The following is a 26,305-nucleotide window of genomic DNA, read 5'->3' on the forward strand; positions in this document are numbered from 1 at the left end:
ACAGTTATTTGAACAACTGCTCTGTATGCAATGCCCTGTGTTAAGTGCTGGTGTACCAAGAGATTGTGTCACAGTTTTTCAACCCGGAGAGCTCAAGAGGTGGTTGGAGTAAATGAACAGGCAGTCAAGCGGAGTCATATTCAAGTCACACTTCAAAGAGCTGTTACGGTCTAGGGGAGGGAAGATTGGGCAGTTAGATAATGTACAACAAATAGCGGAGGGCAGGAGAAATGTAGAAAAAAAATCTGTGGGAGTTTGTAGGTCCAGGATGGGATGTGTAAGTGTGGAGCTTGTAATATTTGAGCTGGAGCTTGTATAGTGAGGATTTAGATATGTGGAGGTGAAGAGATGGTTTGGAGAGTATTTCTGGGTAAGGGACTTGGTTGCCAAAAAGAATTGGGCCAGGAGAACGTACGGTACACTTGATTAGCTATTGCAATTTGGATGGCTGTTGGGGATTGAGAGGATGCATGGTTGAGATGGTCTCTTGAAGTTAGAATCTTAGGAAGGACTTCCTCTTTGATCTGATACTACAGGCATGTACTAGCTGCTTATTTTTTTATGTATTTTTACAGAAGGTTCTTGGCAAGAACCTTTCATTTGTACTAGGACCCAATTGTAAGCTGATTTAAGCAAAAATGGGCACTTACTATAATGAATCAGTGAGTTTTATGGAAATAAGAGGGGCTTTCAAGAGAGGTTTGGAACTGAGGACTGGAATTCATCCAATTCTTCCAGCTTCTGTCTGTGCCTCCATGCTCTTTCTTCAGACCAGCTTCTTCTGATTTTGCATTCCATAGGGTAGGCTAAAGATGCCCATGTCTTGTCTCCTGGGCTTACTCTTACAGGTCCACACACTCAAGAGAGGCTTGAATCTTTGGTCCCAATTCTGAATTCCCAAGGAAGGGACGAATTGAGTGGAGGACCCATTCTAACAACATTGTCTGTGGCCAGGGTACAAAGTCATGTTGTACAAAGTTTTCTAGTAAGGCTTGGAATTATCTCCACCCACTTTCCCTGCTTCAGCTTACTGTAATTTGGCACACTAGAAGGAACACTGGGTTTGGAGTCTGAGCCCTAGCCCTGCCACTGACTACCTTTGTATTCTTTCTAAATGAATTCTAGGCTGTTACCTCATCTGTAAGTTGAGCTAATACCACCTATTTCAAAAAATAGTACTTTAGAGGGAGGTACTGTGTCCTAGTGTGTATTTGGAGGGTAAAGAGTTTTCTAGGTTTTAACTTATGAGTCCATTTCTCATTAGATTGATGACCTTTGGCAAGATAGTCAAATCGGGATGTTTTTCATGCATAAATGCAGACGATAGCTGCCCACCCCAGAACATTTTTTCTGAGGCTCAATAGGCCTTGTGCAACTGCTTTGTGACTATAATGTACTTACCTTTGTGTGAATCAGGTGAAAGGTAAATATCGTTAGAGAGAATATTTCCTTGTGAAATTATTCTGTTATAGTCTAGTATATTTCTGAGGTAACTTGACAGATCTTCCTCAAAATATGCTGTAGCTGTAGGGTATTAATTGATTTATGATGCACTGGGTGGTGGTCTAGGTATTTTCAACTTTCCCTTTCAATCTCAGCTTCCACTTAAGGCCTCAAATTGATTTATAATTTAAAATTTACTTTCATACTTAGAAAAAATGATGTACTTTGTAGAATATTTAAGAACCTTAAAAAAATCTGAAACCTGTCACCCTGAAATATAACCATTTTCTCTTTTTAATTCACACAAGTTATTCATGATCATAAAGTAAGTTAGCGATGACAGAATTGAACAAACAAGCCAAAAAAGAATCCTCTGAAATTCTACCACATTGGGGCTACTGCCCTAAGTATAGTCCTTTCCCTTTTCTTTTTGACAGTGTATGCTTTTCTTGGAATGTTTTAATGTTCAAGTTGTCATGAAAAGATGGTACATCTAAGGAAACAGATTTATTGCTTTTTCTTTATGTTTTCTTTTTTTTCCCTTAAGTGATAATGTGACTGAAAAACCAGTTTGTCTTTTTTAATCCTGTGAGAAAAATAACCCTTCCTCCTTAACTCGGAAGTCAAAATTGTATTTTTTTTGGAGAGATCTGGAGAGTGAATGATTTATGTGGATAGTTTCCTCAGGAATAATTACACGTTTTCAGAATATCAGCGGCTAATGGTGGATAACACCGAAGCGAAGTTCTTAAATAACCTTTGTTGGTTATTTTTTCCTTGAAGGATAGAAGGAGGAAAAGTCTTTTCTTTCTCTTTAGATAGAGAAACTAAAGACAAGTAAATAAAATGAATTAGAGAATTATTTAATGGAAAGTAAATGAATATTTTTAGTAGAATTTTTCCCTACATGAATGTAATAGTTGACATAATTTAATCTGGAAATAGTTGTTGTTTTTTTTTTCTTTTGGGACATAATCTAAGTGTTTTTGATATGTTTCCTTTGAGACTAATTTTTAAAGACTTTTTTTTTTTTTAATAGCGGTTTTATGTTTACAACAAAATTGAGGGGAAGGTACAGAGATTCCCATATACCTTTTGCCCCCTACAATTGAATAGTCTCCCCCATTATCAATATCAGTTGCCAGAATGGCACATTTTTTTTTTAACTATTGACACAGTATAATCACCTAAAGTTTATAGTTCATATTATGGTTCACTCTAGGTATTGTACATTCTATTTGTTCAGACAAACGTGTAGTGACATATATCCATCATTATAATATCACGTGGAGTGTTCTCACTGCCCTGAAGATCCTCTGTGTTCCTCCTATTCATCCTCCATTCCCTTTCCTCCCTGGCAGCCACCGATCTTTTTGCCGTTTCCATAGTTATGCCTTTTCCAGAATGTCGTATAGTTGGCATCATACAGTGTGTAGCCTTCTTTCGCTTAGTAACACCTTTAAGGTTCCTCCGTGTCATTTCATGACCTGATAATTCATTTTTTTTTTTTTAGCACCGAATAACATTCCTTTGTATTCACTAATTTATCCATTCATTTACTGAAGGATATCTTGGTCGCTTCCAGCATTGGCGATTATGAATAATTATAAGAATCCACGTGTAGGTCTTTTTATGAACCTGTGTTTTCAACTCCTTTCTGTAAATACCAAGGAGTGCAATTGCTGGGTTGTATGGTAAGAGTATGTTTAGTTTTCTAAGAAACTGCCTAACTCTCTGCCAAAGTGGTGGGTGGTATCATTTTGCATTCCCACCAGCAAATGTTATTATTGTTTTTCCATGTTCTTTAAGGTTCCTTTTAAGCTTTAAAATTCTGTGATTTAAATTTCTTTCCTTATCCTTGAAACATGGCTTTTAAAAAAATATTTGCTGTATGTATTATTTTTTCTAAAAAAAGATCTATTTTTTTACTGAAGAATATCCAAAGTACATGAAAGTATAAAGAAAAAAAATACCGATGTATTTTTTCCTTTTTACATAGTTGTGTCTATTATGATATATATATATTTATACTTTTTAAAATGATGAACTATTTCAAGTGTAAAGAAAAGTATAGAGTAATCTTCAGAACACATGTACGTCCAACTCATCTTTGTCAGATCTTTACGTTTTTTGCTATTAGATTCAGGTCTTTCATTTTATTTTATTTTTAAAGAAATAAACATTACAGATACAATTCAAGCTCCCTGTGTTACTCCTCACAAATTTTTCTTTCCTTCCCTCTTTTCTCTCCTTGCCTCTTTCCTGCTTCTTTTTTCCCTTCTTGCCCAGAGGTTGTCATCTCTGTGATGTATATAGCATATGATATATATATATATATGTAGTATTCATATATATATGTAGTATTCATATATATGTAGTATTCATATATATATATGTAGTATTCACATACATATATATGTAGTATTTGAAAGCTTTACGTAAGTGGAATCATAGTGTACATATCCTTCTGCAGCTACTTTGTTTGATCTTAGTTTTCTAGATATTGTCAAGTGGTCCATGTGACTTGCATCTCTTATTTATTTTCAGTGTTGTATGACCCTGCCTCAATTTCTTTATCCATTCCCCTGTTGACTGAGTTTAGATTTTTTTTGCTCTTACTGACCCTGTGACTGTGAACCCTTTGTTATAGGTGTCCTTGTTGCTTGTCTCTCCTTTGGGAGAGTTTTTCTCCAGGATAGTGATACACAAAACCTCTGAGGACTGGGGAATTAACTTCTAGTAAATAGGGAACTTGGCAGAATGTAAATCAACTATCATCGTTAACTATTTAACAATCCTATTTCTTATCCTATTAAGATTTTCTCAGTGAAGGAAGAAGTGTTCCTTATCTCTCTGACTGGTGATTGGTAACGTTGCAATAATACAGCTCTAGAGTTTGTTATCCTGGTGTAGAATTGCCAGGTGAAGGGTATTTGCCTCTGCACCTTGACTAGAGATGACTTCATTGAGATGCGTTCTTCAGAGATTATATCAGGTATATCCATCAGCAGTGAGGTACTTGGTTTCCACACTGCAAAGACTTGGTACTATTAGATTTGAAAACTTATTTTTAATGTGAAGAATGTGAAACTGTGTCTCATTATTGTGTTAAGTTTGTATTTTCCTGATCAGTCTGATCGAACATCTTTTTATGTGTTATTTAGGATATGGGTCTCCTCTCTGAATTGACTGCTTATATAGATGTTATCCTTTTTATTTAAAATTTTGGATTAATTTGATTTTTCTTGATTTGCAGGAATTTTTAAAGTATTCTTTTAATTTTTTTCACTTAAAAGCATTGTAGCTCTTTGTAGCTTATTTTATTTTAAGATGTTTTATGATAGTTAAAAATCTTATCCTATTTTATGCTTGAGTTTTAATTTTCCTTTATCATTTTTTTTTAATTTCTACATTTTTTTTTTTTTAACTCTTACAGCACCTGGACTTCCTAGGTGGTCTCCCATCCAAATACTAACCAGGCCCAACCCTGCTTAGCTCCCGAGATCAGACGAGATCGAGCACTGTAAGGGTGGCATGGCCATAGACTCATTTTTCTTTTAAAAACTTCAAAATCTTGCTTTTTTCTTGTATGTCATTACTCAAACTGCAAGGAATTTTTAGTTTTTTTCTGTATCAGCAAACAAATTTTTTCCAGTTATCATTGATGAGTCGATTTTTTTCTTTCCTCAGTTCTTCTGGCCCTATACTCAGTTTTCTTCCTAGTTTTGCCTGTCATTTCCTTTTTTTGGACTTCTCTTCCTCTATCCTCAAATGCTCTCTTCCTCTATCCTTAAATGCTGTTGTCTTGAGCATTTCCTCTTAGGCCTTCTGTTATTTTCTTTCAGTGTGGAATTATTATACATATGTGTGGTAAACCTGCACAACATCCTTGCTTCTGCCTTCTCGATAACATCCATGACCACCAAACTCTGACATGTAGGGGGGTTTCAATAAAAACTTGAATGAGTGCGTGAGTGAATGAGTGAATGATTTAGATAGCAGAGTTAGTGCTTCACAGTGAAAGCAGGTACTGAGCCTTGAAGGAGGAGAACATTTAGATGAGCAGGAAAGAAGGGTAAACTGCAATTTGACATATTTGTTGGCCTCTTCATAGTAGCGAGCTTTCTCTAATTTTTTTTTTTTTTTTAACTTTTACTAGCATTTATTTGATGCTGAGTTTCCTCCCCTGCCTTAAGTTTTTGTTCCTTCAGTTTCCTCTGGGACATTTTTTTCTTCTGTGCAGCCTCCTCTTCCGGTTTAGGAACAGTCTGCTCTTTCCCTGTAAGGACCATCTCTCTGTGGCAAGGAGAGCTCATGCAGGGATTAATCTGCCCATGAGCCTATAAGTTCTGCACCCGCATCTCAGGAGCTTTGTTCACCTGGATGTGCCCAATGACCAGAGAGTCTCCATCTAAACCCTCAAGTTCAGCATTACTGTTTGCATTTTTAAGCATGTGCAGCAAAAATTCAGTACCCTTTTTGGCACTGACCCTGTGTCCAGCCCCACTGTGTGTCCTGGGCACACCTACCAACTCCATCATGGTTACAACCATGGGCTATAACCATTGCTTCTGTAAAATGACATCTTTCAGATAGTTGTGGCTTTTCAGATACGCATACCTTTGATGGCCTGGGCAGTTTCACGAGTGTTCTTAAAGTGAACACGAAGATTCAAACCTTTTGATTTGCATGGTTTTGTGTGATTTTCTGGGTCAAGTGAATAGTGAATCATTTTCAGAAATCACCTCAGGTTACTCTCTAATGTTGTTTTCTGACCTTCGAAGTTGTAAATTTTTCTGTTTTGTCATATATAACCACCTGAATGAGACAAATTCTTACGACCTTTTGGTGATTATCTCCAGTGGGGCTGCCTGTAGTATATGTAGATTAGCGCCCTATAGAAAGTAGGGTCATTGGGGTAGACATTTGCATGGTGTAGGCAAGGATTTGTAGACTGAAGGTCAGAAGACCCCATTCCGTTTCTTGCTCTGCTGCTAATTCTGTGACCTTAGGCGAGTCCTTAAATCACTGTGTTTTATATGTTAAACAGTCTTCAGCCCTCAGTCCAGTAAGAATCTTTCTTTGTACAAGTTTCAAATTTTTTTTTTTCTTGAATTGGGTGGCAGTTACATAGGCGTTTGTAATAATTCTTTAAACTATATATTTGTTTTATACATTTTTCTAAATGTTTAATTTCACAATGAAAAAAAGATTTTGAAAACTTAAAAGACTAGGTTTCCTACATCCCTCCATGTGTCAAAAAAAAAAAAATTACAGCTGGATTAAATATTTAAATGCAGAAAGCAAAATCATAAGAGCTAGAAGAAAACATAGATAAATATGTGTTAGGGGTCTCCAAGACCACCCCCATATTCAGTGATTCGCTAGGAGGATTCACAGGACTCAGCACATATTTATACTCACAGCTAAGGTTTATTACAGCAAAAGGATGCAACGCAAAATTGGCAAAAGGAGAAGGCACATGAGACGAAGTCTGCAGGAAACCAGGTGCAAGCTTTCAAGAGGCCTCACCTGGTGGAGTCACCCATGCTTTGTTCCTCTTGCACTGAGTTGTGACAGCACATGTGAAATGCTGTCTTCCAGAGGTGCTCATTAGAGACTCAGTGCTGAGGGTTCTTATTTGGTGCCGGTCCCACTGGCACCTTCCTCCGAACATGTACCAAAGTTCCACATTCCCAGAAGGAAAGCAGGTGTCCAGCATAAACCATACTGTTTGTACAAGCAGTTTAGGCACAGTTTTGGGAATGGTGGGAACCCTCCTGAAATCCAAGTTTCCAGATGCCAGCCAGGGCCAGTCTTGGCAAGCAATGACTTCTAAGGATAGCAGTCTCTCTTTTCCGCAGAATATAATATATTTTTTTATTATCTTGAAGTGAAAAAGGCACTTTTAAGCGTGATTAGAAAGTCAGAGCCATAAAAGGAAAAAATGGTTAATTTAAATTTAAAAAACTTAGATATGAAAAGAAAGTCATATAGAGTCACAAAGCATACCAGGAAAAAGCATTTGTACGTATGGGAGAAAAGGGAGAGATTTTTCCAATATGTAAAAGCTTTTACAAGTCAGCAACTCAAAAGAATAATGAGTAATTTGCTGAAGAAGAAATTTCAAATGATCTATAAATATTTGAAAAGATACTTTACCTCAGTAATAAAATAGATATTAAAAACAACAATGTGATCTTTTTTCATCTATCATATTTAGCTAATATTGATTATAATCTTTGTAAGATTGATTACTTAGTGTAGGATTGGATATAGGGAAATTGGTACTTATATAAACTGCTAGTAGTATAACTTAGCCCACCCATTTTCAGGGGCATTTTTCCAAAATCAATTAAAACTTAATGGTACACCTACGCTTTGACTCAGCAGTTCCAATTCTAGGATTTTAGCTTACAGAAACCCATACAAGTGTACAGATACACATGGATAAGTTCTTTAGAATGTTGTTTATAGTACTATAAAATTGGCAATAACGCAAATCGAGGGTTAAATAAATTATCCTACTTCCGTAGACAGTTGCCATGTCACCATGATCAATTAGATCTTTATGTAGTGCAATGGATATTTAAGATTTTTTTAGATATGTAAGTAGTTTTTAGTATAATTTAGCATTAAAACCTGACCTGAATGGAAATTAAGTTTTTTATAATTTTTAATGATCCCACTTAGTGTGAGTGTTCATATGTTTTATTGAATAAATATGAATGTGTTTGATTATAGGTACTGTCCTAGAATCTATGGGGCGAATAGGGTTTTAGATAAAGGATTTGTGTTAACTACAAAAAAAAAAAACCTACAGAATAGTATGTATCATATTCCAGTTTTTAGGTTAAAATATATTCCCTGTATTTAAATTATTATTTGAGGGTATGGCAGTGTCTTTGGTTTTCTCATAAGTGAAATTAATTCAACATGAATTTGAATCAGATAAGTAACATAATTGTGGAGAGGATGGAACTTGCTCCTAATGCTGAAGTCCTGTTTGTTATATCTCAGACATTTGTGTGATGACTTGGAGAATCTCAGTTTCTACAACTAAAAACTGAGTCTTTGTGGAAGGTGAACTTGAGTTTTAGAGTGTTTTTGCATCTTAGGAACTTCTGGTTACATTTCTTTCACATGTTTCAGGAAGCTGTCTCAGCTCTTAGAGTGCTTAATCTGCTCAATATGTACATCGACTCTCTTGGCAAGAGTCTTGCCCTTGTTTGTTTATAACAATGCCAACTGCACTCTGGGGAACGTTGTAGACTCTTCCACTTTTGCTGTGGTGATATTGGTGGGGCATCTTTTTGAACAGTGCCCATTCCTTGGATGTCTACAGTATCATCTTTCTTATAGGTTCATATGTATGTGGCCAAAGGAACAACTTTATGTTTTCTAAAAGGCCTAGAGAATATATAGCAGCTGCCTCTCCTCTTTCCCTTTGTGTTGGTCATTTCACTGAGTTGCTGGAAGATGGCGGTTCTGGCCAAAAGGAACTTGGACAGTTTCTGTAGCTAAAATCTGCAGACAGTTTCCTTTGCCTGCTTTCCACTGCCTACGACCTACCTATACGGCACTAAGGTAGAGCCTCCTTACCTGTAACTTCCACAAATGTGGATTGCATTCACTATTCCTAAGAACTCTTCACAGCAGCATTCAGAAGTTGCCATATAGAATCGTTTGGTTTGGTAATCTCATAGAATCAGCCTGCCTGCCTTTCCTTTCTTCTCTTATTATTAATTTTAAAAGCTAAACTCGAAACCATATTTGGATTTCACCACTTTTTGCATTAATGTTCTATTTCTTTTCTAGGTTACAATCCAGGGCACTGCATTGCATTTAGTTGTCATGTCTGCAGTCTTCTCTGGTCTGTGACAGCTTTTTAGTCTTTCATTATTTTTCATAATCTTGAAAGTCTTGAGCTGTACTGGCCAGGTATCCTGTAGAATATCTCTCAGTTTTGGTTTTTCTCTTGTTTTACTCATGGTTAGATGGAGGTTATGGGTTTTGGAAAGAATACCACAGAAGTGAAATGCACTTCTTGTCACATCGTATCAGGGATCATGATATCCATATGACATCATTGATTTTAACTTTAATTACTTCGTTAAGATAGTATTTTTCTGGTTTCTCTATTGTAAAGTTAACATTTTCCTGTTCTTTGGAAATAAGTCACTAACTCTAGCCTACCCTGAAGGAGGGGTGGAGGCAGGATTTAAGCTCTATCTCCCGTAGAGGAAAATATCTACAGATATTATTTGGAATTCTATAAGAGAGTTGTCTCTTATCCCCAGTGTATTTAATCATTTATTTAGATCATTATGGACTCATGTAGATGTATTTTGTATTTTGTGTTGTAATCCAATACTCCATTATTTTGTTCTTAAAGTTGTTCCAACTTTGTCCATAATGGAGCTCTTTCAGGGCGATTCTTGTATCCTTTTGCTATGTTCCAGGACCCATTTTCTTTCTGTACAAGATGTGTCAAGTTCATCTTTTTTCCCCATCTCAGCTCTAGAATCAACCATTTTTTTCAAGGAACCCAGTTCCTTTTATTGGAGGATGGCATTTCAAAACCAAGATGGGGTTTTGGGTGTGCTCGTTGTTACTAGAGTGTCATTGCTTCAAGGCTTTTCAGGATATACATGTCTTCTTTAAAATATTATGGAAATTTTCAAACGCATACACAAAAGCACAAATTCTCACTATCACGCAGTTTGAACAATTATTAATTAGTGGCCAATCTTGGTTTCATTTATATGGCTTCTCCCCATTCTTCATCCCAGCACTCCTGATTATTTTTATTTTTATGATACCTAAATGAGGCTATGGCTTTGTTTTTATTTATTTACATATTTTAAAATTATTGCATATATATAAAGTGTACAACATAATGATATTGATATACGTATTCATAATGTGGCGATTACTAGTCAAGCTAATTAACATTTTCTCACATAGTTAAACTATTTCTTTTGTGATGAGAACATTTGAAATCTACTCTCAGCAAATTTCTAGTATATCTCATTATTTGATGTAAATCCCAGTAACTGTGTTATCACACCTGTAGATATTTTCAGCCTTTATCTCTGAAAAAAGGACTCTTTAAAATAAAAAAAAAATAAATTGAAGTATAAAAAAGATATATTAGGATATATTATGAATTTTTATAAATGTATGTAACTGAAAACCGTGATTCAGATCCAGATTCAGGACATTTTAAGCCCTCTTGAATGCCACCTAAACATGACTGATAATTTTTCTAAGAACCTTTAAAAAACAAACATAACTGCAATACCATAGAGCACCTAAAAAATTAACGGAACTTCCTTAAAATCAAATATCCAGTCATCTGCAGTGGGCAGGTTCTCCTCTCACCCGCTCATCCTTCCCTTCCCCTGCAGTGTATGGGTTGAAGAGACAGAAGCAATGTGCTGGTTGCTTGTACTGTAGTTGATCCCAGTCTGGATTTGGTGAGAGCATCCCTGTGGTGTTGAACATGTTTTTCTCACTGTGGCTTTCTTGGTTTTAAATTTGTTTCTTACGTTCTGGTGATGTAACCCCAGTATAGTAATGGGCAGTGATTCTTTCTTTGGAGAAACTTCATCAGTAAGATATATTCATTAAATATGTATATATTATCCTCGGTGTCTGATGAAAGTTTTCCAGTCTTGCTCTTCTGGCTAGGTCTAGAAGATTTCAAAAATTTTGTATCCTTTCCAGTAGCAAAATCCTTTAGGAAAAAGGAATAACTTGTATGTAGGAGAGAATTTTGTTTTTCTTAGTTTTGGAGGTTAAACGACCTAGACAGCTGTAAGACAGTTTAATTAGCTAGTAAATGTTTTTAGTGTTGTTTCATGGCCGTGTCAAAATCATCTGCATATAGGGCTAGCTATGGTTGAAGTTCTGACTAAAGGATCTATAATGCAGTGTAAAGATTAAGCCGTAAAAATAATTAGTATTGGTTGTGTTCGATTTGCTAAGTTCTCCTTTTTTTTCTTTTTATATTATAGATCAGCTTGAACGGGTCTTTTTACGACTTGGCCATGCTGAAACCGATGAACAGTTACAGAATATTATATCTAAATTTCTTCCTCCTGTTTTGCTCAAGCTGTCTAGCACCCAGGAAGGAGTACGTAAGAAGGTAAGCATATTGGGACAGTTGGGAGAATTAAATGGTGAGCAAATGGGTATATATTAAGAAGTTAGTTTTCTGTTCCCATTATTGAAATCTTGGTTCATCCTAATTTGCCCTTTCAAAATGCAGAGTTAGTCTAGGACCAGCTTACATGATTTAAAGGTATCTTTTGTGTGCGTAGCACAGCTGCATTTAACACCACCTATACAGATGATATAATTGAGGTAATTATTCTGAAATATGTGACGACTTGATCTAAAATCCATGCTTTTGATTCCAGTATGAAAGTCAGGTGGTAATGGAGCAAAAATATTCTTTAATCGTTAACTGACTGTGCATATAACCTTAATTAAAAATAAGCAAAATAAATTTTTAAAAGCAAGGTGTTGTTGTATACCTCCTGTTTTAGGATTCTGTGAAGTACTGTTACCAAAAGTTTGATAACTTTTATATCAAGGTTTTCTTTTTTAAACTAAATATTCTATATGAAACATTTGTCTTTTCATTTTTAGATAGTTCATTAGACTTTTGGTTATAGGTCTTTGGGCTAGCATCAGGTTTCATCCTTTGGGCCACTCTGATTGACAGTGGCGTCCTGGAGGTCTGCCCTGAGAGGGATTCTGAGGCCCATCCTGATTTGGCTTGTGTGGAGTAAGAGTATCTTTGAGAATGTCTGTTATGTTTGAAAGAAGGGATAGGGCATATTCTAGTGCATTCTAGTTACATATTCGACATGCCTGTTATACTGCTTTGCTAAGATAAATATGTTTTTGATCATGTCACTATCCTATTTAAAACTCTTCTGTGGTCTTCTCTTACCCTCAGGATAGCAAGGTATTAAAGGCCCTACATGAGTTGGTTTCTGCTTATGTATTTAGCCTCATTGGCCTTGTCATTCATTTGACAGATATATACCGAGTGCCTTCTATATGCCAGATGTTAGGGATATGTTGGAGGATGAAAGATACATCTGGTTGGGGAGACAAGTATTAAATAATCAGGCAAATAGTATCTAGTTATAAACTATAATAAATGCTAAGCTGGAATAGGATTCTGTGAAAGAATGTATTTGGGGCGTGAGAGAGACCTCTGTGTGTCTAGGAAGTAGCCAGACAGAGATGAGGAAGCTGATTGAAGATGGAGATGGCCCTGTGCAGAGGTTCTGAGCTCTGAGGTTGTTGAAGAGGTCCACAATGATGCATGCAGTGCACGAGAGGAAAAGTAATGAGTTCAGGCATTAGAGAGAGGAAACAAGGATTCCAGTGGGCAGCGATTAGAAAGCTCATATGTAAATAATTTCGATATATGAAATTTTGAGATCGATGCAACTAAGAATTAATTCGTTTTGACTTTCAGTTAAGTAATTTTTGGGTTTCTAACTATCAATTTCATAATGCATGTTAGACTTAACCAGGATGCCTCCGGTAAGTTTGCTGGTCATTTGTAGATAAACTGAATGAAAGAGAAATGAAAGTTTTAGATTTCTACCGATGCATCATTGGAGTGCATTTTCTGTTTCAAGGAAAATGAAGTTTATTATATAGAATTCTACTTTATCATTAATTTTGTATATTCAAACTCATTAGAATAGCTAACAATTAAAGACTGCCTGTACCGTGTGTTGACAAGGATGTGGAGCAGCTGGAGCTCTCTTAGCCTGCTTGTGGGAGTGTAAAGCAGTACTAGAACAGCCACTTTGGAGACTGTTTGGAATATTCTAAAGCTTATCCTGTGCATAGTCCATGACCAAGCATTTCCAATCCTGAGGTTATATATAACAGAATTGTGTATATATGTGCACCAAAAGGCATATCTAAGAATGTTCATAGCAGCACTATTTGTAATAGACCAAACTGGAAATAATCTAATGTCAATCAAGAAGAGAATGGCTAAATTGTATTTTCCTACTAGAGCAATGAAAGTGAACTAGTGCTATGAGCAACATGAAAGAATCTCAGATATAATTTAGAATGAAAAATATTCAGACACATGAGTTCATCCTCTATGTTCCATTTATGTATAGTACCTTTAAAAATGGTATTAGACTCATGGACATAGATAATAGACTAGTGGGGAAGGGTGGGGGGAAGGAGAGATGTAGATGGGGTAAAAGGGGTCAAATGTGTGGTGATAGAAAGAAATCTACCTATGGGCAACGGACACACAATGCAACATATATATGCCTGACTGTTGAATTGTACACCTTGAACTTACTGGATTTCATTAACCAATGTTACCATGATAAATAACGTTAACAGTAAATAAAAAAAAAGTGGTATTAGAAATTGGTGGAGGTAGTAACCTTTGGGGCAGAGGGGTTAATGAGTAGGGAGGGGATAGGGTACAGGGCTTTTTTGGTTCTGGTGGTGATTACATAGCTGTCTTTTGTGAAAATTTATTGAGCCATATACTCTCAGTTTGCACTTTAGCTATGTGCTGTACTTTAGTTAAAAAGTTTATTAATGCATAAATGAATATAAGTTAATGAATAGTAATGAGAACTATTATGGCCAAAATAATATATACCTGAGTTTGGTAATTTTAGAAGCTTATTGACAGAGGTTAACTGTTACCTATTTAGCCAGGACTGGTTTAGCTGATTTCTTGATTTTTATGGATTTATGGAAGATTCTTGATGGTGAATAACCACATTTAGGAAATTTAGTATTTAAGGTGATAAAATTCGTAGAAGAAAATTAAGTGACTAATCCATTTAAAATTAAAAAAAAAATTGTCATGAAGAAGAATGCCTGTAATTGTGGACATGATCATCTATCACCATCAATGATTTTCTATAGAGTCCTTCTAGTACTCAGTCGAGATTAGATTGTCATAGGAGGGCTATTTCCTTTAGCTTGGTTCCTCCTGATTCTTTTCCTCATCATCAGCTGTATCGCATGTTTGGATCAGGTGGGAAGTTTGGATAAAGAATTCATGCTAATGCAAGTTTCTGGGTCCCTGTAAGGTATCAGGGATCCCAAGGATATCTCACACTGACAGACACTTCAGGTGAATTGAGCTCAACTATCAGTTTTTGAAAAGTTAAAAATGTAGACCTTGTAGTCAAATCTCGAGTATGCCATTTGCTGGCTTAGTATCTTTGGGCAAGATACTTTACTTCCTTGAGCCTCTGCTTCCTCACTTACAAGTGGAATGACAAAGTGGAATGAAGTACTACCTCTCTGGTTGTTGTGAGAATCAAATGAGATAAGGAATGCAAAATGCTATGTACAGGTCCATTTTTCAGTGCTCCACCTTAGCAAGATAATCTCACTTTTATAGTAAGACTGGGGCCATTTGACATAAGCCTCTGTATCTTCTTTTCCACCCATGAGAATTGCTGACTTGTCAATCTCTATTTGTGCTGTCTTTTGCCACTTAAAGTAGGGGAAGCTTGTTATTCCTTAAAACTCTTTAGTAGAATCAGATGATCTTTAGAATAAAGTAAAAATTCTTCAGCATTTTACCTGAATCCTTTTATAATCTGAGCCCTGCTTTTAAAACTCCTACCGTTCTGTATTTCGGTAAGGTGCAGTATGCCATGTTCTTTTAGACCTCTGTACCTTATAACTGATTCTCTGCTTGGAAATTTATCTGATCTTCAGGACTTAGTGTTCTTGTCACTTCCTTTCTGAAGTCCTCCTTGATTTGGCAGATACTTTTTCACTAGTAAAATCTGGCGAATGAAATCTTGGGGGATATTTTATACTCCCTTTCTAGGATTAAATTTACATTTTTAAAGAGAAAGTAGCTACTGTTCATCAAACTAAGTGATATCTGAGAAATGAATTTGTTTTTAAATTATGGTCAATAATTTCAGTTCGTATTTCTCTGTATTTTAGGTAATGGAACTGTTGGTCCATCTGAATAAGCGCATAAAAAGCCGCCCCAAAATACAACTCCCAGTAGAGACACTATTGGTTCAATACCAGGACCCTGCTGCAGTTTCCTTTGTCACAGTGAGTGTTATCTTGGACTGTTTTCTGACTTATAGTAAGTTTTCTTTTATAACATTTATTAGATGTCATTAGTATATTGACAACTTAGAATTTTACTGTAGGCTTTTTCTAAGTGAAGTATGCGATTTCTTTTTTAAATGACACATTGTTTGGCCACTGAGTACTGATCCAGAGGAAATATTACCATAACAGCAGTGGTAGAAACCGGATAATGCATGGGTGTTTATACTGGCAAAGTAATGTTGGTGAAATGACTTGTCAGATATTTTGATCTATAAAAGAATGATTTGATTCTTAGTAAAAGATTATATGAGACCAGTTTGAATAAAGATAAGGGTTATATAACATGGGCATGAATAAAGGATAACAGAAGCAAAAAGGGTAAAATGGAAGAAGAGTTAGGAAGGCTGAATTTTGAAAACATCTCTTTCTGGTATATGTATATCTGTGTGTGTGTGTGTGTGTGTGTGTGTGTGTACACACGCACACACTCCACACTCTCAGGAAAGTATCCTTTTTAAAAGTGGAGTAAACTGAGGCTTTTAAGAAACATTCCTCTTGAATTGTCTTCATGAAAATTAAAAAATGTTGTCTGATGACAGGTGATATTTTTTTCTTGGCCTTTATGGTTTCTCGCATTAAGGCAGAATCTTTTGGATCTTATCTAACATCTGGACTCCAGACCTTTGTAGCTACCTACTGGTCCAGATGTCTTGTCTGTGCCTCTGGACATATAGCTTCATTACAGATATTCCTTTCTTTTAGCACATAGGAACATTGTGTGCCATTAAAATTGCTAAATAGGATGGGTTTTAAGGAAAGGGATAGCCTTATGAAGTCTGTTCTAAAGTGAAGAATCCTTCAGAAAAGCAAATCTTTATATTATGCATAAATCCAGATATGCACTTATGGGGTTTGCTTAAAATGAGGCATTCACATAGATTAAAGTGGTACAAGCACACCAGAAGCACTCAGCTTCCCTCGGTTCATCACCCATTGGTCAGTTAGTAGAGTGAGGAACCAGAGTGCTGCAATATGCTAAGGTTGTTTTAGGAAAAGACAGTTGGGAAAGGGTAGCCTAGGATAATATGTGGTCTCCCATGTGGTCTCCTCTTAGCTTGAAAGGCTTAATGCAACAAATTGGGAGAGCTGATGATAATGCATGTTTAGATAAGTCAGATGATTACTTTATTCTTTTCAGTGAAAAGTAATTGCATATATGAGTATTTTTTCCCCAGCTTTATTGAGACATAATTGATAATTAAATTTATATATTTAAAGTATACAATGTGGTGATTTGATATATGTGTATAGGAGTATTTTAGATTAGGCGTTGCTCCCTACATGAAGCCCATTTTAGAGCAAGCATTTTGAATAAGTGGGACTGTAATTCATCCCGAAATATAATAGTTGGTCAAGCTGTAATAAACATGTGATAAACTTGTGGAAGGAAGATGTGACTTCTTTGTTATAACTTCGAGTTAGCAATCATGTTTTTGTTGAAATCTTTGAGTATTTCCTTCACACTCACTTGGTTTTCTCTCGTTGCCTTAGAATTTTACTATAATTTATGTTAAGATGGGCTATCCACGCCTGCCAGTGGAAAAACAGTGTGAACTGGCCCCCACGCTCCTCACTGCGATGGAAGGGAAGCCTCAGCCACAGCAGGACAGGTATGCTTTTCTCAGTTTCCCATCCATAAGAGTCAACAGCTGCCCTTCAAAAACAGGTCCACACATTTGGTAAATATAGCAAATACAAAGGCTTGAGCTCTTTCAGCTAACAAATAATTGAATTTTCTGTGATACATTATTATTTTGTTAATACTATCAAAAAATTTCTAAATGTGAGCATATCAAGCAATGTGGAGCTAATAACATTTTCCTCAATTTAAATGCTTTTGGTTTTTTTTTTGTTAATTCGAGGCAACAAATTTTCTGTGATTGCAAAAATCGGAGTTATAAAATAATTTTCATCAAAACATTCCTATCTTGGAGGATATAAAGTTTCAGAGTAGTTTTCTTAAGGAACAGATCATTTGTTTATATTAATATGGGAATCGATTGGAGAGGTGACAAGATTTAGATAACACCCTTTGTTTCTCAGCTTAGCCACAAGTTTTGTATTGTAGCTATGTAGTGGTGAGAAGCCATGAAGAGCAGAAGTTGTTGAGGAAAGATGGTGTTAAATAATGCTTTCAGTTCACCTTTTTAGAGCATGTACATTTTAAAAAGACCAACACAGACATATACAAGTAAAAATAAACATTATAAGCACCGTTTGAAATTGTTTTCATGTTTTAAGACTCGCAAAAGCTATATACAGTGAAAGAATTACTGAAGCTGTGTTAAATTCACACACAAGAAATCTTATTATATTTCAGATATTGACATGATTGATTTTTAAATTAACTTTAGAATTACTTTATTTTAATTAACTGTGGAAAGGAAAAATAATATTATTGAAAGGACATGTTACAAGTTGAACTTTACCTAAGGTTTAATATATAATCTTGTGGTAACATATTAACACTGAGCCCATATTATGTACATTTTTTTTCCGGTGCTTCTGGTGATGAGCCAGATTGTCTAAATGCTAATTATCACTCCATATACTGACTTTCAATACGAAAGTAATTTAGGCCAGTCCCTAGATTAGGACTTTCAAATTAGTGGTATTGAAAATGAGTGGCCCTTGCTATAATTTCCACTTTCTGTTATGTGATTTTTGTTTGTTATTTGCATGTATACAAACCTTGTTTTTTAAGTAGTTGCAATAAATGTAATTGTTTTTTCAGCTTAATGCATCTTTTAATACCAACCCTTTTTCACATGAAATACCCTGTTGAATCATCAAAATCAGCCTCTCCGTTTAATCTTGCTGAGAAACCAAAGACTGTGCAGCTGCTTTTGGACTTCATGCTGGATGTCCTTCTGATGCCTTATGGGTAAGGGGAAAAAGATGAACATGAAACAAAGCAACCTTGTTCTTGCTTGCTTTTTACTATATGGCCATTAAGTACTACTTTAAGTAATTCAGCTTTCATTTGAAAATGGATCTGTCTCAGATATCTCTTTTTGCTGCACCCTGACCTCTTCTAAACCCCAGCTCCACTGTTTATTGACCTTGTAGGTGTGGAGTTGTGATTTTAGGCTCAGCTGTCCAAGCTGAAATCAGTCTTTCCCCATAAGAATAGTCCCTCTTCTTTACTTACTGCCAGTGCTGTGATGATTCTCTTAGTCTTGTAGGCGTACGATTATAAACTGTCTTTCGGCTTTTTTCTTTCTTGTTGCTGCAATAGCAGTTTAAAAAAATGCCTCCTTGATGTATCCTGGAACCATTCCCACTTGCTGCCATCTAGTTTTGGCTCTTTTCAGCTCTTGTCACAACTTTCTCACCAGCTGCTGTTCTTCAAAACTCTACACTGGCATAGAGTTTCCTGATTTTTAAAACACATCTTATCAAATCACACTTTAAAATCCTTGGGCTATTACTTTGCATTCTTTATAGGCACTCTTATGTGTCCTTGCCTTCTATGTTTTAAGAGAATACAGTTCTCTCTGCCTAAAATCAAAAAAGGACAAAAGACGTGCTGAAAGAAAACAAGAAACAACCAAAAGACCCCTTTGAATAAGCATCGCCAATTAGCTGAGCTATCAGCTGTGTGTATTACTAAACGCCTATGTATACAATTATAACCGTGTTTTTATTATAATGTTGACATGTCTGTCTTCCCTACTAGATTGGGAGCTCCTTGAAGTCAAGAGCTGTTTAATCTAGCTCTGGTCCCTGGCATAGAGCCCATGTTGTGATCTGCTTCAAGTCTGCTTATTTTCTAGGTTCTGCTGCCAGAGATAGTTTCCTCCAATACTGATTTCATTATGTTTCTTTCCTAATCAAAAATTCAGTATACACTATAAGCTTAACATGTGGGGCTCCATATCATCCGTTCCTCAAGCCAGACACAAGAGTTTATGCTGTATGATTTCTTTCCTCTACAGTTTGCTCTCCTCCTATCCCTTTAGTTTGGTGCCTTTATTTTTTGGGCCTTCACACACTTTCTCTACCTATAACCCCTACCTATTTACTTTCACAACCTCTGGCATATAAGTTTTTACTTTTCTGCAGTTTCTTTGTCATCTGAAAACATGTCAAATGCTGTGACTTGGGTTGTGTTATTATCTTCTCAACTTGCTCCAGATGTCAGAGACTCAATCTTACCCTTCCTGTTGTTCCTCTATCTTGTGTTTAGGATGATGTTTTGCACAATGCTAGCTGTTCAGTAATGATTGATTGATTGCCACCAGTCCGGATATAACTTAGAAATAAATGAAAATCTTTTATGCTTGTTAAATCAGGAGGCAGTCAGAATTGGCAGGCGATGATGGCTTTGGTAAATAAACTTTGAAATCCAAATTTGACTTAGGCACATAATGTACCCAAGCCAGTGATTCCTCACATTTTTCTTACCAGTGAGAATTTGCCTCATTTATATAAAAATAAAGTGATTCCTTAACAGTTTTTTTTAAAATGTAAATTTGGGAATTGAATGAATATGGCATATAAGAGATGTGGAATAATTTATTATGTCACCAGGCTCCAAGTGTTTTCTTTAACTTTTTGTACAATGGGTAATTTAATATCCAGTCTGATAATTTGTCAGCATAGAATTTTTGAGTTTGGAGGGACTTGAATTAGTATTTTTATATAGAAATCATTTTGTAGATGAGGAATACCAGTTTGATTAGGTCAAAATGAATTTGCCAGAAACCTTATTTTTAATCTATAGAAGCTAAAAATAAAATAAAAAGATAATTTAATAGATAATAGTTGCAAAGGGCTTTGGCCATATAATGGGAAAAGCTAATTCTCTTTTCTTCCTTGGGCCCTTTTGGTTTCATTCTGGGGACATTATGTGCTTGTGTTGTAAGTGGTTTTAGTGAGTTTTCTAATGTAGGGATATAAGGCATTCAAGGAGAAGAACTATAAAATTATTCTTTGCTTTGGATATAGATCAATACCCCTTCACCCCCCCGCCCCCAGTCAACAAACCTTTCTTTGCATTTGTCAACTAAAAACTAAAAATGCATTGAGTCAGTAGTGGCTCTTAGAACAATTGTTTATAGCTTGAGAGTGAACAAAATATTTACATTCATTGTTGGTAACTATTATCATTCATTTGTAACCAAGGCGAGCAGATGGTTAGTCTGCCGAAGATGTAGATACCTATTTTAGATACCTTTATTTTTCTTTATGATGAAATTTTACTATTAAGTTTATTTTTCTAGAAAAATTCTGCATGAGGAAAGTATATACTTGAATGTATTATATATGCATACGTATGTGTGTGTTTTTATAGAAAGGGGTTAAATTTCCATTTCTTTTTCAGATATGTGTTAAATGAATCCCAGAGTCGCCAAAATTCATCTTCAGCACAGGGTTCTTCTTCTAATAGTGGGGGAAGTTCTGGAATACCACAGCCTCCCCCAGGAATGAGCTTTTATGCAGCTAAAAGAGTTATTGGTGATAACCCATGGACACCTGAACAGTTGGAACAGGTATCACATACTGTTTATTCATCTTAACCCTGTACACCCACCCCCACGAAGTCCATGAAAGCATTTGCAACCTAATTCCATGTGTGCAGACTCTCTGATGAAATATGTTTAAAGGCGCGATCTCTTCGTCATGTCACTTATTTGTTAAAGCCCCGGGGAAAGGGAGGAGTGGGGAATGTGCCTCAGGTTTTCTAACGTTGCTTTCATATTTCAAGTGTGAAGTACAGCTCACTTATAGATTGAATATATTTAACTTCTTTTAGTTTTTAATTATAGATATAATAATTAGCTGCTTTGGGGCAGTTAGAATGCAATTTATCCTACATCACTCAGTTTCTTAAGGCTGTACATTTTATGTAAAGTGAGAAACTCCTGTACTCATAAGTGACAATATGTGGGAAAGAATGACTCCCTTTTCTGTTTCTTCCTGGGAATTTAAAAATTGGCATTAAGAATTTTATTCTGGATTTAAACAGGACACAGATGTTCTCTGAGCAGCTTTTAAAAAAGACTGGTGCTCTGCAGAGAAGGGGCTTCACTGTGTCTGTGTCACCAGGCACCTCAGGCAAGAACAGATGGGATCAGTATGTAATTATTTTGGAATTCGAGCAACATGGGTTAGTCTTCCAATCCTTCTTTTATCTCTCCATGGCAGTCTGAATATTTGATCCTTTTCTTTTTGGGGGGATGTAGGTGACCACTGGTCCAAACAATGTTCCCATGAGAGGGAAAAAGGCAGTTTGGGGCATTCTTGCCACTCACAAATTTATAGAATGATTTGTTCAGTGAGGGCTGTATTCGATTAGATTTACTTCCTCACGTTTTATAGGTTTTTTTTTTTCTTTTTCCCTCAAGCCATGACGTAAGTAAGAAAGAAGGATAAATAGTAACAGAAGCTACTCTTTATTAAGTATGATCTGTGTGACAGGCACTATGCCGAGGAGGAGTACTTTGACTACATTATCATTTAATCCTCAAAGCAATCCAATGAGGTATAGAAATTGTTATTTCCAGTTTGTAAAAGGAACTAGAGGTTTTGAGATTTACCACTCTCACTTCCAGTACTAGGCTTTGAATCTAGGCTAACGCTTATAAGTGCTGGAGAGTAATTGTTAACATTAAAGTGTAACATTGTTGGTCATTATTTGCTAATTTCTAAGGGTTACTATATGCCTTTTGTCACTTTCATAATCTAGTGCTGAAATGAATAGTTTATTTTCAAGGATGAAAGTGGTTTTCTTCTAATTTTTAAATCTTTGGTTTTATATTTTTCCTTCCAGATAAGCAGCTTTTTATTTTGATAAAATTAATGATAATACAAAGATTCAAGTACTATAGAACACAATAAAGAGAAATTAAAAATTACATGCATTCTTACTGCCCTCGTTTGTCATTCATCTACACCCTCCTCTTTCTGTGTATGTGCGTGTGTGTGTACACAAATACAGTTTTACACAATACATTTTTACATATAATACATTATTCGCAGTTCATTTTTTTCATTTAACATTGTGTCAAGTTTTTATAAGTGTTATCTTTAAGTGTCTGTATAAAACTTAATTATGTCGTATCACATAATATTGTTTAACCAGTCTCCTGTTGATAGACATTTGTATCGTTTCCAGTTTTCTTTGAACATTTGTTTGTTTATATCTTTGTGTACTTGCCTTCCATACTTGTCCATTTTATGTCTTAAGTCAATTTTTGAGTCTCTTTTGTTGTAGGTCTCTGTATAAGTTAAGTTGTGTTGAACAGGAGTGAAGGCAGGCATTTTTATGATTTTTTTTACCTTTTTAAATTATGTCCTTTGTTATTTAATAAGTTTAAACTCTATCAATTCTAATTCATATGTGTATATAAGGACTCTAATGTAGCTGATTTTTTTAGGATAAAGTTTTACTTTTCAGGTCTTTATGTTAAATAGAGTTGTTTTTAGTGACATTTATAAGTACTTTACATTGCATGAAGTTCTAAGCAGAAATCCTCTTTAGTCTCTTTCATTTTAGTCAGTCAATTACATCGAATACCGTTTGATTAGAAATTCACTTGCATTGACTAGAGTATGTTTGAAATTACATTGTTTTTAGTATCTAAGAATACTGAGGACAAGAATTAGTATGTTAACAGTAGAGTAGACATTTAAGGAATATGAGTTATTTTAGTTCCTTTTGAACTGTCATAACCATGAAGTAGTTTATTTCTAATGTACCACCGCGCTTACCTGAAGGCTCCAAATTTGTACTTCATTTCAAGGTTTCATCATTTTAGAGAATCTGTGTAACCCAAGTAGGAAGTCTGAGAGGCTTAGATTTGAATCTCGCCTTCATCACTTGCTAACTATATGTCTTAATCTCTTAAGCCTTGCCTCATTTTCCGCATCTGAAAAAATGGGCATAATAATAACTTACTTCACAGATTGTGAGGGTTAAATGAAATCATGAGTATGTATGGTTAATATAGCCCCTGGCACATTGGAAGCTTAAATTGGAGCAGCTACTGTTGTTACTATTTATCTTTGGGTTATGGTTAAACTGATATGTTTACACAGTATTTTTGGTTGGTGGTCTTTGTTGCTCTGATCATTGCTTCGTCTTTCCTTTTTATCTGCAGTGCAAATTGGGTATAGTGAAATTCATAGAAGCTGAACAGGTGCCTGAACTTGAAGCTGTTCTCCATCTGGTGATTGCTTCTAGTGACACACGCCACAGTGTGGCAACGGCAGCAGACTTAGAATTGAAAAGCAAGCAAAGGTAAACTACATCTCTTTTAAACTTTCAAAATTGGAGAGAGGCTATATTTCTAAAAGATTACTCAGCACGTATTTGTCTTTTAGGATTTCGTGTAACGAAACACTCAGTTTATTAGATTATAAAGTATACTTAATTTATAATAATAATACAAAGAAGTAAAGCCGTTTGGAGAAGCAGTTTAAAACTGCAGTGGGTTAGGAATATTACTATAAGAAATGAGACCTTTGGCTAGGTAAATGAACTTAAAGAACTGATGTTAAGAAAAATGTTATTTCTATATTATTTGTTTCTGAATTTTTACAACAAACTTGTAATCAAAAAACTAAAACTAGAAAGATGGCGATAAGAAAAGTAGAAGAAACTGAAAATTACTCCTAATGGTTAACTGCTATTAGGTTTTTACTGTGATTTACTAAAGTGTTTTGTCAAAAATCTCTAAACCTACAGTATTTCTAGAAGAGAAGCAACGATAGAGCTAGAGGATTAGTTAGTAGCAATCAGCTGAGGAAAAATGTAGGCAACTGATAACTAAGCTATAATTGTATAATAATTTGAGGGTAGTGGAATTGTGGATATCCAAAGATTAGGAAGATCGATAAGCTGTGGAAGAAGAGATGGCATAGAAAAAGTCAAAGCAGCGGGATGATTAGTGTTTGCACAAATATAACTTATCTTGACAGCAGAACCAGTGTTAAACAGAGAGAAGATAGTATGGTTAGATCTTGCTAATCAAGCAAATGCAGGATGGTTTTATTGCTCAGTTTATAGAATGACTGGGCGGAGGCTAGTGCAGAGGGTAGGTGCTGCTCACTAATCATGTGATAATGTAATTGACCTTATTGTGGAGCCCAAGTAGGAATTAATCTTAGTGACTAAAGGCAGCATGACTGCTCTGTAGAATTAGGTGCTAAAACTGCAATTGTGTGCTGGTAGATAAGAGGGGAATGCTGGGAAACATGATGATAAATTATTAGAGAAATGTCATGGACAGTGAGCTTCCTAGGGTTCTGTCTTTAATGGGTAAAGTTTTTTTGTCACCCTCCTTGCCAACTTTGAATTTCCAAGTGGTTAAACAGAAGATTCATGCCTCAGGGCTCTTTGACCAAGTGTAATATAGCTCCGCTCTGTTGGAACAGCCCCATGGCATTGACCCTGGGAGTGGCATACAGTCCCAGTGTTCTTGTGTGCTACCAAATTAGGCCATTGGGTACAATGATGTTTTGAATTGAGGTTGGATAAGTGACTTTTTTTTCTTGTTTAAAAACTAACTTTGGTAGAGTTAATCCCTTTCCTTTCCTTCTATAGTGTCAGTTGCCCATATATCATTTGTGTATTTCTAACTTTTGGTAACAAATATTGGGGCTATGATTTTTTGAAATCATTGAAGTGGGAGAAAAGAGATAATTTTAACAAGCTGTGTTGAAACCTTCTGTAGCTTGATTGACTGGAATAACCCTGCCATCATTAATAAGATGTACAAGGTATACCTCGGAGATATACCACTGAAGACAAAAGAGGTAGGTGGTTTTAGTTTATTTGCACATCATCATTAAAAGCACTTTTTGACATTGCTCTATATATTTGACACTTTTTTCTAGTTATTTTGATTTAAGCTGAACCTATAGGAAATACTAGTTTTAAACCATGCTAATCTAGGTGGATTACAATCCCCTGGTAATTTAGTTTACTTGATCTGGTGATTCCAGTTCTGGTGCTTAAATAATGATTGTCTAGATTAGGGATCAACAAACTTATTCTCTAAATATTTTAGGCTTTCCTGGCCGTTCGGTTGTGAATCTGCAACTACACAACTCTGATGTAACATCAAAGCAGTCCTAAGCAACACATAACTTAATGAGTGTGGCTGTGTGCCAGTAAAACTTTGTGGATACTGAAATTTGGATTTCATATAATTTTTATGTAATATGAAATACTATTCTTTTTTTAAAAAATCTTTTGAAAATATAAAAACTATTCTTAACTCACAGGCCTTACTAAGCACAGATGGTGGGCCAGATTTGGCCCATGGGCCATACTTGTTGACCCCTCGTCTGAAATCTAGAACAATAGATGGGTTCTTCTTCTGAAGCCTCAAAGTAAAATGTTTACCTAATAACATTAGGAATGTTTAAGTTCATTATGTTTAAGTGTTCCAAGTCCAAACCCAGACATACAAGGATTATTTGATTGCTCACTTGCTTTTTAAACCATAAACAGTTGGTTTAAAAATAATGTTAGTCCCAGTTAGATTAAATTGAGTGTGATGTAGCAGAAAGAACAATGAATTGGAAATTGCAGCCCCTCCCTGGATCACAGTCCTGACTGGGCTGCCCGTAATAAATGTGCCCAGGAGGGGAGATTTGGCCAATCATAGAACTTCTCTGAGCCTCATGTTCTTCATGTAAAAAACGAAAGGATTGGATTAGGATTGGATTAGATTAGTGGTTCTCA

General features: G+C 35.7%; 1 protein-coding gene and 1 pseudogene across 4 annotated transcripts in view; one reads left to right on the top strand and one right to left on the bottom strand.

Moving 5' to 3' along the window:
- The window catches only part of ECPAS (Ecm29 proteasome adaptor and scaffold), an 87,780-nt gene that overhangs the window by 10,974 nt on the left and 50,501 nt on the right, over window positions 1-26,305 (top strand). For all 4 annotated transcript variants that reach the window (XM_016129999.2, XM_016130001.2, XM_016129997.2 and 1 more), the window contains 7 exons: window positions 11,463-11,593; window positions 15,430-15,546; window positions 17,101-17,219; window positions 18,344-18,493; window positions 20,936-21,104; window positions 23,715-23,854; window positions 25,290-25,371. In XM_016129999.2, coding sequence (XP_015985485.2) covers window positions 11,463-11,593; window positions 15,430-15,546; window positions 17,101-17,219; window positions 18,344-18,493; window positions 20,936-21,104; window positions 23,715-23,854; window positions 25,290-25,371 — 908 coding nt within the window. The remainder of the gene's footprint in view (window positions 1-11,462; window positions 11,594-15,429; window positions 15,547-17,100; window positions 17,220-18,343; window positions 18,494-20,935; window positions 21,105-23,714; window positions 23,855-25,289; window positions 25,372-26,305) is intronic.
- LOC118601238 lies at window positions 4,871-4,989 on the bottom strand (annotated as a pseudogene).

This window comes from Rousettus aegyptiacus, unplaced genomic scaffold (assembly GCF_014176215.1).
Source record: "Rousettus aegyptiacus isolate mRouAeg1 unplaced genomic scaffold, mRouAeg1.p scaffold_m13_p_3, whole genome shotgun sequence".
Taxonomy (NCBI): domain Eukaryota; kingdom Metazoa; phylum Chordata; class Mammalia; order Chiroptera; family Pteropodidae; genus Rousettus; species Rousettus aegyptiacus.